General features: G+C 43.0%; 1 protein-coding gene across 11 annotated transcripts in view; it reads right to left on the bottom strand.

Annotated features, from left to right (window-relative positions):
- Fam184a (family with sequence similarity 184 member A) overlaps window positions 1–16,242 on the bottom strand; it is a 132,914-nt gene that overhangs the window by 54,014 nt on the left and 62,658 nt on the right. For all 11 annotated transcript variants that reach the window (XR_005974556.1, XR_005974557.1, XM_041654948.1 and 8 more), the window contains exons 2-6: window positions 12,723–13,577; window positions 11,169–11,304; window positions 8,486–8,667; window positions 7,095–7,292; window positions 1,924–2,046 (exon numbers count right to left, since the gene is read on the bottom strand). Coding sequence is in view for 9 of the 11 variants with exons in the window: in XM_041654948.1 (XP_041510882.1) it covers window positions 1,924–2,046; window positions 7,095–7,292; window positions 8,486–8,667; window positions 11,169–11,304; window positions 12,723–13,577 (1,494 nt within the window). In the remaining 2 variants the exon portion in view is untranslated. The remainder of the gene's footprint in view (window positions 1–1,923; window positions 2,047–7,094; window positions 7,293–8,485; window positions 8,668–11,168; window positions 11,305–12,722; window positions 13,578–16,242) is intronic.

Here is a 16,242-nt window from a genome sequence, read left to right as displayed (position 1 = left end):
TGGGATTTCATATTGCCCTTGGCGGCTTCCGGGTGTTTATCTCTCTCTACACTCAGCAACACTGCATGGCCTCAATTTATCACAGTTAATTTTATGCTCACGGAGTGGCAGTTTATGGACTCCTAGTTCTTAATTTTAAATTTATTTTTCTTATTTCTCTTTTGTTTATAAAAACAAAACAAAACAGGGTGCCTGTTTTCCTTACTGTTTTGTAAACACTCTAAAGGTGGTAAAGACAAGAATCTGTTTGTGCAATTTATCAACCAGTTACACATTTTTTTCCTTTCTCTTTTACATATGGAATGTTTTCTAAAGACAGAAGTTTTGTCTTTAACTGAAAAAGCCAGCCGGTCCTGCTGTGGCCCACATAGAGGTGCACTAACACTCAGGACACAGGGACACACGAGGCATGACTTAGAGAGGTGAGCCTGAGCTCCTAATCATATCATTGCAACGTATGACATTCAGAGTCACTGATGGATAGGTGCAAAAATCCCAAAGAATCGCTCCTTATGATTTTATACACTTATTTATATTAGAATATTCATAATATGTCCATTGTTTCATTTTCCACCATTAATACATTTATATGCATAATAATGTGTTTATAATCTGTTTTCACTAATGATTTGTGAATGAGTTTTAAGAAAACCTTGGTTAACTGGGAAATGTGACTATCCTTCATTTTAAGTTCAGGAAGCAGACTGGGAATCGATCCCTGGAGATCTGAGTCAGCGGGACAGGAGAAAGTCTGAAGGGGAAGCAGAAGCAGATGGAGCACCGGGCCAAGCAAATTCTCAGGGAGCCATAATACCCTGCGCCAAAGCATCGCCAGGATACTGAAACATAGTTGAAAATGTGGCCAAGAAAAGTGAGTTAGATATGCACTGCAGCTCTTCTCAGAGAAGTTTCAGAACGCAGACTAGGAAAATGCTACGACCAGCCATTTAGAATGGAGGAGGAAGCCCGAGGAGCCTGCTCGAGAAACAGATGGTCACTAAAGGGCCTTCTAATGAGTACAGGTGGGTAACTGTGTGGATTCTGCTGAGAAAATGCATCCGTGAAGCCTGCGCGGATTAGCTAGGACAACAGAAGACAGGCCGGGCTGCCATCAGTATCCACCACAGCCTTTATCATCTCCAAGGCAGTTGGCTTTATTTTCCCTGGATAAACATTTAAAAACAATCCAAGGACGCAGAGAGCAAACTCCAGAGCTTGTGCCTTCTGTGTGGTTTCTGCGGGCGATTCAGAGTAATAGAACAGGGCAGGAGAGGGCTGTGGGGAGCGATGAGATCACTGAGCAGGGAAAAGCTGGCAAATGAGAGGGGCAAAGACAAGAAGCCAGTTAGAGAACTAGAGGAAGCTCAGCCAAGTTGCCACAGAGGGATGAACTGGAAAGAGAAAGGTAAATATTAGGGAAGCATTTAGCAATTGCCTCGATGGAGACAGAGGAGGAGCTAAAGCCATAATTTATAAACATCTTTACATATACATTTACTTACAAGTTTATTTTTTTGACTTCTGGTGTTTTTTAATATTCTATCCTTAGACTTTTCTTTCTCAGGCTAAATAATATTTTCATATAGATTCAACAATTTGTTTCAGAAGTCAGGATCTGGACCTTACAAAGTTTCTCTCTCTCTAAAATGAGGTGCAGTGTAGAGAAATCTACACCCCTAACAGTTGCTCCCATTCCACCAGGGGAGGTGCAGTCTCCAAGGGTTTGTATTTCTCCACAAACCCCTGCTGTTTCATGTTTTTGATGGTAAATATTTACCTAATGGGACATAAATACAGTGTTATGAAAATTTAGCACCGATTCAAGATGTCTGAACAGTTCTGCTCACCTACCTATCCTGCCACCAGATTAAGTTACTACAAAGCGTACGTGTAATGCAGGCGATAGGCCTAAAGAGCGCTTGCCTCCTGATTGGCTGAAGTCAGCTTGTCTTCCAGCACTTGCTTTACATTTTCTAGCTCTAGTTGAAGTTGATTTTTATCCTCTTCCAGACTCAGTTTCTCCTTTTTGTATTGTTCCTCCAATTCCTTAGAAAGACAAAAAAATTAAAACTTAGTAAGATTGAAGAACTATATACCTTAAGATTGCAAGAAACAAATGATTATATTAACATTTTAATTTGCAAATGATCTCTCCACTTAAAAAAATCACAGTTAACTGTAATACCATTTAATATTAAATGGAGTATATCAAATCATTCTGATATAGCCATTAGACAATGCTCTTAATCACGAGAGATAACTGGCTGGTTAAGTTATCTTAGAAAACCAGAAAAGCATGACAGAAATGATAATTTGGCATGATAAAGCAAACATTCTCTTGAATTTTCATTCTTTTATATTAAAATACAAAAAATTCTATAACATTTCAGGAATTCACAGTGGAATGTAGTTGAGAATTTATAAGAACAAAATGAATATAACTGGATTATAAAATCATTTACAATGATATCTGCTGAAGGACGTATCTCTTTTCTGGGCATGCTACTTAACTCCTGGGCCCCACAGACAACAAGATGTGGTATGAAGCTTGTCTTAATGACACACAGCACCAAATAAGGAACCACTTACTCCTCAAAATTGGGCACAGAAAGGGGGAGGGCCGTATCTAGGCAGGGAATGGATAAACTTTGAAGGGGAAACTTTAGAGAGAAAGTAATTCCTAAGTGTATAAACTGACACCATGACCACTCCATAGTGTGTGTAAGGGTAAGGTTTTTATTTTAGATATAAGAGAGAAAACAGCCAGAGGCATCTGGAAAAAGTCCAGGGCAGAGAGAGAAAGAAGTAGGCTGAACATGGTCAGCTGACTGGACATGGCCAGGGCTGTCTTCAGGAGAAGGGGGGAAAGCAGTGGACAAAGAACAGAGAAAACACAGCGAGAGAAGCAGGAACAGCGCAGAGGGAGCAAACACACCTGCAAGAGCAGTCTGCAGGAATAGTGGGTTATAAGGGAATGAGTAGCTGGGAGGAGGGAATCCCATGAGCTGGTGGGAGTTAAGGGAAGGGGAGGAAGGGAAATGGGCTAGGACACTAGCTTGGATTTTGAAATGTTTAATATGTACATGTGATATAGAAAGAGCCTGGAGGCCAGAGGGAGCTTTGCTATGCTGCTGTAGGTACCACAGGTAGCCGTATGTCCTCCTGCCGGAGGTAAGGGAAATGACTCCTTTTGGAATAGAGGAAGCAGTTTTACAAGTTCCTTTACAAGGAATGCTAGCTTTTCTAGCTTTTCCTAAAAATCCTCTTTAGTCCAGGCTGAGCTCATTTCTGGATACATGAACTGCCTTTTGGAGTTTGGGGGATGGAGTTTTCTTTGGACTTGACGCTAACTGAAGAGCATACCAGTTAAAAATAATGGCAGAGTAGAGGGGAACCGAACATTCTGGGCAGAGGAAAGGAATATCTAAACACAACAGAGGTGCGTATCCACACACAGCTTGGTTAGAGCGTTGCTTCTGCCATGTACAATGAGGAAGGTTGTGGTAGGGTTGTTGGGGACCTCCTTGACAAACTGAAGTTGGAAGAAATTCTAGGAGTAGCCACAGTGTTGGTATACAACATAGCCATGGCTTATTATGGTGAAAATACTTAAATCCCAATCTACTGAGGGAAAAGTGTGCGAGAGGAGTCTACAGGGCTAGAGGCACTGGCTTCCCAGGGCCCTGCACACGGGACATGCTAAACTCCTCTACAAGCCGTGACAACAGAAGGAAATAAAGTCTGGAGGGAGGCTCCTGGGAGACTCGGAGCCCAGGTCCTTCTCAATAGGGCACCCTCTTCCAGAGTTCCGGAAGGAAGGCAGGTGGTCTGCGTTTTCACAAACATACACTTTCAGTAGGGAAGCGTTTCATCTTGGGGGAAGACAAGACCCTTCTGAAAGCCCAGGTCCTAGGGGCAGCCAAGGGTTACCCTGTCTGAGGAGGGCAGTCCCGGATGCGATGTCACCGTTTCCGCACAGGTTGTCCCTGTACTTTCATTAAGATGGTGAACTATAGTTACGGTAGGAAATGTAATCCTTTTGCAATAAATAAGGAACAGAGAGGTCATCTTAGCAAAACATTATTTTTCACTTTCATAAATATATTTATTAGTCACTAAGCTCCTTAAGATAAGGAGCTTACATTTTTTTTCTTTTATTGAAAATAGTTTTTCCCTTTTCTCTACTCCTTCCAACCCCTCCCATCGAGATCCACTCTTTGTCTCTCATTAGGAAAAACAAAAACAGACTTCTAATAAAATACAACAAGATAAACAAAAACAGGTCAGAATTGGACAAAACAAACAGAAGAAAGAGAACTCAAGAGATCCACTGTTGGCATTCAGGAGTCCTGTAAAAACACTAAACTGGAAGCCGCAATGCACAGCAGGGGACCTGGTGCAGGGCCCAGGGGGCACTGAGGTTGCTGCCTCAGGTTCTGTGAGTTCATACACACACTGACCATGCTGATGTAGACGGTCTCCTCACAGTCCACCCCCCACCCTGGTATCTCCCATCCCCTCTGGCTCTTACACATTTTCTACCTACTCTTCTGCAGGGTTCCCTGAGCCCTGAGGGGAGGGATTTGAGGAAGACGTCCCATTTAGGGCTGAGTGTTCCAAGGTCTCTCACTCTCTGTCCAGCTGCGGGTCTCTGTGTTTGTTCCCATCAGCTGCAGGAAGAAGCTTCTTGGATGATGGCTGAGCAAGGCCTTGATCTGTTTCCCTTAAATCTTTTTTCAAAAAAAAAATGCTTTGATGTAAGAGATAGGCTGTTCTGGAAGGATCTGGTTTGACCTTACACAATTAGTATGTTAGCTGGGTAGCAACACGGGAAGGGGGCAGCAGGCTAGAAACACACTATTTGGGTAAGTGGTACAGATAAGGCAACCCAGAGTGTTCTCTGGTAAGTCCCTGCAGGAGCTCAGGGACCTCAGGAGGTAAGCAAAATGTCACAGGTGTGGTGAAGGGAACACTTGTGCAATTCTCAGAGGCTCCTCCCCAGCATCACAGAAGCAGGGAAAGTGGCTGGGGCAGGAGCTCTGGCCAGCCCAGCTGTGGGTCTGAGTCTCAGGCCCATGCAGCTGCTTGCAGCCCGTGCAGAGTGCTTGCTACCGCTGCAGCTTTGGTGAGGTGGGCTTTTTATAGATGCAGCTGCTTCTGAGTCATTGCTGCTCCTTGTTACTCCTCATCTAAGCTCCTGCTAGGGACCCCAATAATCACTCATCATTTCCACAACTTGGCATTGGTGTAATTGTTACTTTGGTCTGTGACAGGCTCCCGTTCTGGAGTGAGCGGGTATGTGTGTTGTTTTCCCAAGGAAATCTCCAACACAACACAGAGCTTTTTGAATGTGCTAGCATACAGGAAAGTCCAAGTCATCTTTCCAATGGCAAACATGTTGTGAAACATATTTTAAGGACTGTAAGTGGAGGGCTGGAGAGATGGCTCAGCAGTTAAGAGCGCTGACTGCCTTCCAGTGGACCCAAATTTGATTCCCAGCACCCACACAGTGGCTCACAACCTGTAATTCCAATTCCAGGGGCTTCAATGCCCTTTGACTTCAGCAGCCACTGCACAAATGTAGTGCACAGTTTTTGTACAGGGGAAATGCTTAGACATAAAATAAAAATAAATACATGGAAATTATTTTGTGAAAGAGGCATATGTGGGCTGAGGCAGGTTTGCAGGTGGCTCAAAGATCAGAATTTACTGGGTGATGATTGGGAGTCATGAGGTAAAGACAACGTAGGGCTTGCTTAACACCTGAAAGCAGGACATCATGGATTATAAACGAACACATAAATAAAGATGACAAACAGTGGCTAGGGAGGAAATCGTGAGCAGCCTTGTCCACTGCGTGCATTAGTGTGGCACCCTGCGGAGTGACAGCTGTCTCCGTAAGCAAGCACATGACCACATCAGGATGGGATGTGTGAGTTGGCACGGAGAGAATGGCAATCAGTCTTGAGAAATTTTCGTCTGTGCTTAGATGCACACATACTAGTTCAGAAAGAAGTAACATTCTAACGGGAAATCTTTCTTAGATTCTTAAATTTTACATCTTAAAATATTTCTTCCAGTACTTATGCCACAAAACGAAGAGGTATTAAGGCCAAACATCTAAATTTGAATTTGTGTCTTAACTATTCCACTTAATCAGGTTCATGGTTTTGCAAAAAACCATTTAGGCTTATTAAATATAGTATATACTTTATAATGAAAATGACACTAATCTCCAAGTCATTGGTATGAAGAAATATACCACAGAAAATCACTAGTAAACTATAAAGTGCTACCCTATAAAACGTTAGCACCCCTATTAACAAACACCTGCACGAGGGTATTAAATGCAGTATGATTTGACAGATCTGTGACTGAGTGCATCCACTGATCAGTAGACAGGGTGCAACAGCCATCAACTGTCACAAGGAGGAACCAAAGATATTCGTGTAAAGCATAACTGCAATGCATGGCACGTGACAACCGTCCCGGCGACACTGCTGGTCACCACAGCTAGGACATGTCTGAGTACCCAGCATCTGCGCCCCCTGGATCTTTTCAGGAACGTTATAGAACGCATCACAGCCTCTTCTGTCAGAGAAGGTGCCAGAGGTGAGCTTAGGGTTCATGCCACCATAGCCAAGACCCGGGTGTCAGACAGTTTTCTACTGTGCAATATTGGCAGTACCATTCACAAGGTGAAAGGAAGGAAAATAAAGACACACATACAAGAACAATGTTCCCAGACAAGGAAGCTATGACTAGAGATATCTATGCAGGTGAATTAAGGCCTCCTGATTGGTACAGTTAACTCATAAGAAAGTCCCAGAAGAAAGAGTGTTCTGTGATGGCTCAGATAAAGTAGTCTGTGCTAACAAACCATGCCCCCACCGAGAACTTAATGCAAGCCAGGTGTGGTGGGGCATGCACTTGGGAGGTGGAGGCAGGAGAATGATGAGGACGAGACAGGCTGAGCTTCACAGGGAGGCCCTGTCTCAAGAGGATGGCAGGGAAGAAATCCCACGTTTGTGGATTTCACTGCTGGAGCCATGGTGACAAGGCAGGAGCCGGGATTCCCGCCGGCTTGCACTCACCATTTGCAGCTTTTTCTTATCTCGGCTGGCGTTGCTGTGCACAGCCTCCATGGCCATGTGGTGCTTCCAGGCCAGCTCCTCTAAAGTCTTCGAGTGAGCCTCGTTCAGCTGGGCCACCTCGCCTTCCAATCTATTTTGCAGGTTTTTAAGCTCCATTTCATAATATTCTTGCTGACTTCTCTTTGCTTCATTTACTTTCTTGAATGAAAACAAAAAAGATTAAGAAGCGGCACCTCTTGTGTTCATCAGTGCTATCGATGTCTGAGCACCTTAGACATATGTGAACTGGAACGAACTAACTTCTTTGGGATCTAGACTTTGAAACCTTACAATTGGTTTTCTCAAAGGGGGACAGGGCAGCTGACGCAAAATAAAATATATTAGATCAAGAAATAAAAGCAAATAATGGCAAACTTAAAAGAAAGGTTTGTGTGCAGTACATAAAAAGCTTACCTAATAACTACTCAAATAATATTATTCAGTACAATTGGTGTGTTAATTATGTACCTTTCAACCAATCACAATTCAGTGATGAAAGGAAGTAAGAAGACAGTAGCAACAGGTTTATGAGTTCTACGAAAGGGCATCTATTTTTTGTTGTTAGAGAATTCAGGGAAGAGGCACAGCCTAGGTGGGTAGAAAAGTGTGTGTGTGTGTGTGTGTGTGTGTGTGTGTGTGAGAGAGAGAGAGAGAGAGAGAGAGAGAGAGAGAAACAGAGAGAGAAACAGAGAGAGAAACAGAGAGAGAGACAGAGAGAGAGACAGAGACAGCAGAGAATATGAGAATATAAATCAATTCAATTGGGAAAGAGAAAATACAGAGCTGGTAATAAAATGCTCTCATTTTTATTTACACAGAGGATCACAGTTCAGGGACAGCTTTAGTGAGACATAAAGTGACCCTGTTTCAAAATAAAAAGTTCAACAAGCTTGGGAAGAGAATTCAGATGCAAAGCATTTTCCTGACACATATAAGACCCTGAGGTTCATTCCCAGTTCAAAAAACAGAAACCCAAACCAGAAAGGAAGGAAGGAAGAAAGTAGGTGTAGAGGAAGGGAGAGGAAGAAAAGAAACCAGTTTCTTAGGAGTGTATGCAATAACATAATCACTTATTTAAAAAGTATGCTTAATATGATATTTGATAAAATATAAATCCCAATGCAATAAGAGTTAACTCAGTTTCTGGCCTGAAATAAGTTGAAATTCCTAGACTTTTATAAACTAGATTATTACCTAAGTAACCAGAATACATACATAACACCGTGTGGCCTCTCTTTAACCTCAATCCTCGAAAACAAAGTGACACACACTAGACTAGAAGCATATGGCTCCCGTGTGGCGGGAGTGGCATCTGAATGTCCCTTCCCGTCCCCGGGCACCCATCACAATACCTTCTCCAGCTCCAGCACCTGCTGCTTCTGTTCCTCATCCAGACTCTGCGTTCTGCTTTGCAGAAAAGCTCTTTCCTCTTCAAGCTGACATAATCTCTCGTTGGCTCTGGATTTTTCTGACTCTAAATCTTTAATTGTAACTTCCTGGGTCATCTGAGTTGCTCGAAGCATTCCAATATGGCCTAGAAACCGCCCCCCACAAAGAAAATCTCCTTAATTTTTAAGACCATCAACATGAAAGTGTGTCTTTAATGGCACAACCATACTTCACGCCTGAATGGGTCACAAGTTTCGCTTTGGCTTCCTTGCTGTACAATGGGGAAATGTTCACCATGGGACAGTCGTAGCAATTATAATTCTTTAAAATAGAAAGTCCATTTTTACTCCCCTAATGCTGCTCCCTGGCAACATCCCACTTTTAACAAAAGGAGAAGAATGCAAGCTAAACAAGCTGAGGTAGGAGAACTCCTTAGCAGCTCATGGAAAAGTCTCCTGGGAGCAACCAAGAAAAGAGAGGATGCAGTAACACCATGAAATGACAAGGAGTCTTCTCGATTCTCTCTCGCACTCCACCCCACCATTCTCTCGCTCTCTCTCTGGAACAAAGGTGGCAGGCAGCAGTGGCGTTTCAATTGAATTCATTTTATAGAGGATAACAAATTTACAAAAAAATAAAACAAATGACAGTAAAACTGGGTTAGGGGGAGTAGAAGGGCTGGATATGATCAGGACACATTGTTTACATATTTGAAACTGGAAGAATAGCTAGAAGGTACTCTATTTAAAAATGGGTTAGGGAAAGGCATGGGTAAAGGAAGATGTGAAATCTAGAGTGCGGAACAGGTTCTCATAGAAAGCATCATCTAAGCAGAGATTTCCAAAGAACCCTGGACAAAGAGCCAGAAAGAGAGTACTGCAGCCAGAGAGTGGGAAGGCCTGAGGTAAGCACAGCATCTGTGGGCTCACAAACCACCTCACTGATTCTGATACAAACTGAAGGTCATTAAAAATGACTTTATGAACAAAAAAAGTCACCAGTGAGCCAATCAAAAGGAACGGGGGTCCTGAGACTGCTTCACTGGATACACAGTCCATTTTGACACAAGGCAACCTCGGACAACCTGGACCAGCATCTTCCTGCTGAGAGCTATGAGGTGAAGAACAGTGGCCACATCAGATGGGTGACTCAGCTGTCCGGTGTGAAATCACCTTTGTTCCCTACATACAAATTCTTCCAGAGTTAGACAGACAGACAGACAGACAGACAGAGGGAAGAAGAGAGGAAGAACAGGAAAGAATAAATTGCTCATTTTTTTTGGAGTGTCTTCTCTAAAAATATATTCCTAAAACCAAAAATTCTGAGGCATCCTGAGGCAGGCTAGAAAGACAGGGGATGAGAAGGGGAAGAGGGAAGGAAAAGGAGCCACCAGGTCTAAAGCTTAGGTGCGGTCTCTTACCAACAGAAACCTAAGCATCCCAGCAGTCAACATGTGCTGAAAGCACTGCTTACACAGAGACACTGCTCCTCTGACATGAAGATATTCCCAAACAAGAAAGTAAAAACAGCAATGAACGTTCTTAGGGCTTGAGCATACCTAACTTTGAATTTGCTCTTCTGCCTTCCAATATTTTCTGGAAATCTCACAAACTAGTCAATCAACTTTTGTTGACAATTCATGTGATTTGGGGATGCCACGGTGACAAATATCCTGGATTGGAACACTCCAGGAGCCCCCTTTTAAGCTCGGATTCCCTGACAGCTCTAAAGATGGCAACTGGAAATGCACTAACATCATAAGCAAGGCTACTGGGAAGACAGCCAGATACAGCTCTCCCTTGAGAAGGCCACGCCCACATGTGGGTGTGTCTTATTTGTTCAGGGATCACCTCTCTTTTGTTGACCCTGGGTTTAAATCTATGTTAAAAATCTCTTCAGGCAAACAATGTCACTATGAACAACCTAAATGTCCCTCCACCAAAGAATGGATAAGGAGAATGTGGTACATTTACACAATGGAGTACTACACAGCAGGAAAAATAACAACATCTTATTATTTCTGGATGGAGCTAGAAAACATCATATTGAGTAAGGTTATCCAGACCCAGAAAGACAATTATCACATGTACTCACTCATAAGTGGCTTTTAGACATAAAGCAAAGAAAACCAGCCTACAAATCACAATCCCAGAGAACCTAGGCAACAATGAGGGCCCTAAGAGAGAAAAAGACAAGATCTCCTGATTAAATTGGGAGCATGGGGACCTTGGGGGAGAGTTAAAGGGGAAAAGAGAAAAAGGGAGGGGAGCAGAGAAAAATGTATAGCTCAATAAAATCAATAAAAAAAATTTCTTCAGGCAAACAATACTGCTTCAAGCTGTCTTGTCCTGAAAACCCTTTCTGATCTGGCTTAACTTCAGTGGAGTCCTAAAAAGACTACTCTCTGTAGGCTGCTGGGAGTGGGGGGCTGTGCCCCACAACTGTTGATGATTTTGTCATTTCATTGTTATAATTATCCAAGAAAATGCTATATATTATTTTAAAATAAAAACAATAGAAACCATTTTAAAACATCATAAGAGATGGTAAGTATTAAATTAGAAGCACTTTGCTCAGATATTGTTTGGATGAGCAGCAAAGAGTGGGTTTTAGCTGAGCACCACACCGAGCTATGGGTGGACTTACTAGCTTTGAGGACAAGGTCTGACGCTTGCTGTTGTAAACGCTCCCGGGCAGCTGCTAGCTCACTTTCCACTTCCTTGTGCTTGTTCAACAAGGCCATTTCTCCCTCCTTGGCATCATCAAGCTGTTTTTGAAGAACCTAAGAAAGATCAAATAGTCATAATCAAAATGCAAGCATGACACTAAGCTAAATAATTTATTTAAATTGCAAGCAACACCTTTCTCTTACTGGAGAGGTCTGTGGAACTAGGACTACTTAGTTTGAACTCTGTTAGATGAAGTAACACAACCTGACATTTGAAGTCATATGACCCAATTAGGGAAGTCTATTTCTACCCTGCCTAATGAATTCTAATGCTCTACAGATATTAGCACAGCCAGGAAGCTTTCTGTGCTAGCATGACAAAACTCGTAGAAGCTTTTTGGCATCTTTTCCATATGTGGACTAACTCTTACTAAATGCTACTTTTTATTTGGTTGTTTGGTTGCTTGTTTTTTGAGACAGGGTTTCTCTGTGTAGCCCTGGCTGTTCTGAAACTCACTTGATAGACCAGACTGGCCTCAAACTCAAAGATCTGCCTGGCTCTGACTCCTGAGCACGGGGATTAAAGGTGCACACCACCAAAAGCAACTTTTTTTTGGTTTGGTGTCTAAATACCAAATAAGGAGACAGACCATCCTTATTGAAGAGAAAAAGAAGAACACAACCAACCCCTAAGCTTGATATTATAACTCTAATAGAAATACTAGGAAGCTGTTTAAATGAAACCTATTCATAGTATCAACAAGGTTTAAACTTATCTTTTGGGTGCTTGATGTCCAAATTAATAATAGGTAAAGGTAATAAAAATGTCCCCGTCTACATTTTTTTTCTGCACAAGGGCAAAGACAAAAAATGGGTTGGAGGTGTAATAAAGTGGTATGAATATAAACAGCTGATTCTAAAGCCAGCCTGGCTGCGCTCCAAGTCAACAAAGCAATACATATGAAAAAGTGGGTAAGGATGAGCAATGCCTTAGCAGTTAAGACCACTTGCTGCTCTTGCCCAGAACTTGGGTTCCATTCCCAAGCATCCACATGGTGGCTTACAACCATCCATTAACAGATAAATGCAAATAAAACATCCAAATACGTAAACTAAAATAAATAAATCCAAAAGGAAGTTTTTAAAAGTGTATGTGCGCATGCCTGTGTGTGTAGATTGCTCAGTGGGTATGGGTAAAGTGTCTATTATCCAAATGTCCGGCCAAGGTTCAGATTCCCCAGAACCCAGCTAGAGCCAGGTGAGCATGATGGCCCCTTGCAGTGTCGGAGGCAGGGAGGCAGAGGCCAGGAAACCCCGGAGCAAGCTGACTAGCCCGATATCGGAAAAGGCCAATGGAGTCCTCTGGTGTAGCAAAGGCTCTGCCTCAACACAGAAGGTAGAAAGCAATCTGAGAAAACACCCAGTGTCAACCTCAGGTTTACACACACACACACACACACACACACACGCACACATGCGCACACCAAACATGTGTAAAGAAAGAAAAGACTAACCAACCCATGCCCACTCACCTGTACATTGCTCTCTGCCGCAGTCAGGGCCACCTGCAGCTTTTGGCATTTGTCAAGCAGACTGCTGGCTTCATCCTGCACCATCTGCAACTCGGTCTTCAATTTTCCTATGGTTTTCCGCAGAACGGCTTCTTGTCCCTGGAACTCTTTGCGAAGCTCGGCCTCCTTGTCCCTGCTAGCCTGCAGGCTTTCCGCTGTGAAGAGCTGTGACCTTTTCAAGTTATCCAGCTCGCGCTCGTAAAATACCTGGGCTTTGTTCAGCCTGCCTTCATATTCCTCGATGAGCTTCTTCTTTTCAAGTCGCAGCTCTTCCAGGGTGCTGTTCAAGGCCTCCACCTCCATCCTGTGCAGCTCCTCTGCCTTCTCCTGCCCCTTGTTCACCGAAGCACTGTGGTCCTGCTGCGACTTCAACAGCTCTTGGACTTCCCGTCTGTGGGTGGTTCTCAAATCTTCCAGGGCCAACCGTTTGTCCTTCTCAAACTGTACTTGGAGCTGTCCGAAGCTCCGCAACCTCTCTTCAAACTTCCTTCTAATCTCTTCGACCTCCCGCGACATGGTTACTATGCGCTGGACATGCTGGGCCTCTGCACAAAGCTGCATGTCCGCAACTCTGTGCTTAAAGGCTTCAAACTCCGTCAGAGCTTGCTGTTTCATCTTCACATGGTCTTCCAAAGACGCTTCCAGAACTTGAATCTTTCTCCTAAGGTCTACCTCTTCTGTTACCTTGCTTTTATAGAGCAGTATTTTTTCTCTTGTTTCTGCAAGAATTTGTTGGATTTCTTCTTCGTGAGCATCTTTGAGGGCCTGAATTGCAGACTCGTGTTCATCGTTTTTGGTATTCAAAGCATATATTACCTACATGGTTTTGAGGAAGGGAGAAGAATTCAACATATATTCTTTTACATCTTGAAGCTAATTCTTTCACTTAGATTGTTCTTTTTTTCTATGTACATATTATTTCTGGTGAATATTAAATACGAAAACATCATGCAATTGTTTTTGAGCTCACAGATTGGTTTGCTTTGAAAATTTCTATCTTTGCATAGACTTTTATTTTAAAACATTCAAGATCACTCATTTATAAAAATGCACAATTATAATAAGTAAACACATAGGAGACTAAGGAAGGATAGAAAGTCACTACACATACAATGAGTTCCAGGCCATCGGGAATACGTAGAAACTCTGTCTGTCTGTCTGTCTGTCTGTCTGTCTCTGTCTCTCTTCCCATCTCTTTCTCAGGAAAGCACCCGAGATTAAGAATGATGTGCTATAAATGAAAGGAAGAAAGGAAAACAGAGGCCATCTGACCAGAGAACAGAGTCCTCTGCACAACCCAGGTGAGTGTCATGAGGGCTACGGAAGAGAGAGGAGAAAGTCTCAGGGAAGGACCCAGCTTGCATCTGTCCTTGTATCACATGCACACACATCAATCTCTAGGTAGGAGGGTTCTCCAGAGCCCTCCTTATGTCTTATGAAACTATGTTAACATACAGACTTACAAATTCCCTTTTCTAGCTTCTGTTCTTGTTTTTGTTAAAGGTTTAGAACTGTTTTATTGAAATGAACGAATCTGCTGTTCTGAACTAGTGAGTAAATGTAAATGTAAACCTGACATGGGCTGGGCCTCTGCAGTCCACAGCGCCCTAGAGAGCGGCAACATTCCAGGCTGAAGGCGCTCCAGAACTACATGGCTCAAAGAATATCTGGTCAGTCCCCTTCCCCTGACCAGCCCCTGTGCTCTAGAGCCCCCAGAGCATCTGAAGCAGACATGACCCCATGGGACCGAACGCTCAGTCTTTGAGATCGAATGTCACCTCCAGGTGGACAGTGTCAGATTTCAACTGAATTACAGACCCTGGAGAAATCCACACACATTGCAGTGACTTGCGGTGACTGAGTGTGAGAAGAGGGAGAACATTTGCTCTATCCCATATCAAACTGTCATTAAGATGAACAACCAGGCTGGACCTGGCACATGCCAGTCACTCTAATAGTCGAAAGCCTAAGGCCAAGAGACAGCCATGAACTGAAGGACAGGCTGGACCACACAGTCAGGATCTGACCAGCCAGTGATGCATAGCAATGTTTTGTTTAAAAGGAAAAAGAGAAAAAGAACTGGAAAGGAAAAAAGGGAAGAAAAGCGAATCCCACTGGTCAGGATGCCTAGAGCAAAGTGGACGTAGACTATGGGCCTCAATGTCTCCCGAGGGGAGTTCTGCTCTGAGCCCCACCTTACCTTACTAAATGGAAATGAAATAGACAGATTTCCAAGAACCAAGTCACACCTTTAGTACTTTGTTCCACAAGATGATTCTACAAAGGACTAGTCCATAGCGAGGAGTCGCTATTTCAGGAATGAAACAGGAGAGGGATGCAGTAGGTGAGTTCCCCTCATCAAAGATTTCCTGAAATACTCTTCTTTCTAACAGTTGATTTTCATTCATCTTTGGTGAATGATGTCAAGTCCCACATCCTTTTATGCATCTTTCTCAAGCACTGCTGATGAAAGGCTACGCTTGAATATCCAGCAAGCCCACATTCACCGTCATCATCTCCTGAAATTTGGGAAGAGTGAGAGGGGGAGTCTCAATAACAAGGCAGGAAAGATGTAGGAGGCTCCCAGAGAGACTAGAAAGAAAGCTACCGATAGAAAAGAGTGTAGCATTCGAGATGGTAAGTAGGAGAAACTCTAAGCGGGAGCTTGGAATTAAAACAATGAATTAGAAAGAACAAGATTTAAATTATCAAAATACATGAAAATAACAGAAAAACATTACAGTACTAAGCATTATTTCAGTTTAAACTCTAATGCAGAGCTCAGCGAGCAACAACTGAAGGCCAAATATGGCTGCTGCTTGCCACTGTAAATAGATAGCTGGGTACGTTTGTTCAAGTACCACGATCCCACCGTGACAGCAGGGCTGAGAAGGGTGGAAAAGGCCGTTATGACCTCCCAGCCTAATCTACACACAGGCAAGCCATCGTAGTCAAAATCGGCAACAAAAAAAGAAAGGTCTGAAGTTGTGTGTAACCTTTGTGATCTTCCCTATTCCTTTCACTAAAACTCATACAGAGACAGTGCATAAATGAGTCCACATCTGTATCAAACACATCAGTATCTTTCAGGAAAGAAATATTAAGATACATTTCTAAAAACTTAAGAAGAACAATAAAAGGGTGCCAAAGACAACAAATCAATACTATCCCAATAAATTACCACTTGAAACATGCCATTATTAAGTTATAATCTTTAGAAAATAATTTTACATTTATTTATTTTATTCTGGGGAAGTGCATATGCCATGGTACATAGGTTGAGGTCAGCTGGCAACTCCAGGGAGTTGGCTCTCTCCTTCCACCTTGTGGGACCCAGGGATCACATTCAGGCAAGCAGGCTCACTAACAGGTGCCTCGTTGCACTGAGCAATCAGCCCGAGTTATGGCCATTTTAAAATAAGTATCTTATATATGAAGACTCTAGTGGAGAAGACTGAGGAGACAGGTGGGTTCTTGAAGG

This window comes from Microtus oregoni, unplaced genomic scaffold, assembly GCF_018167655.1.
Source record: "Microtus oregoni isolate MIOR12 unplaced genomic scaffold, Mior012 000006F_ref0000085, whole genome shotgun sequence".
NCBI lineage: Eukaryota > Metazoa > Chordata > Mammalia > Rodentia > Cricetidae > Microtus > Microtus oregoni.
Note: the sequence above shows the minus strand (reverse complement) of the source record. Positions and strands in the feature narration are given on the sequence as shown.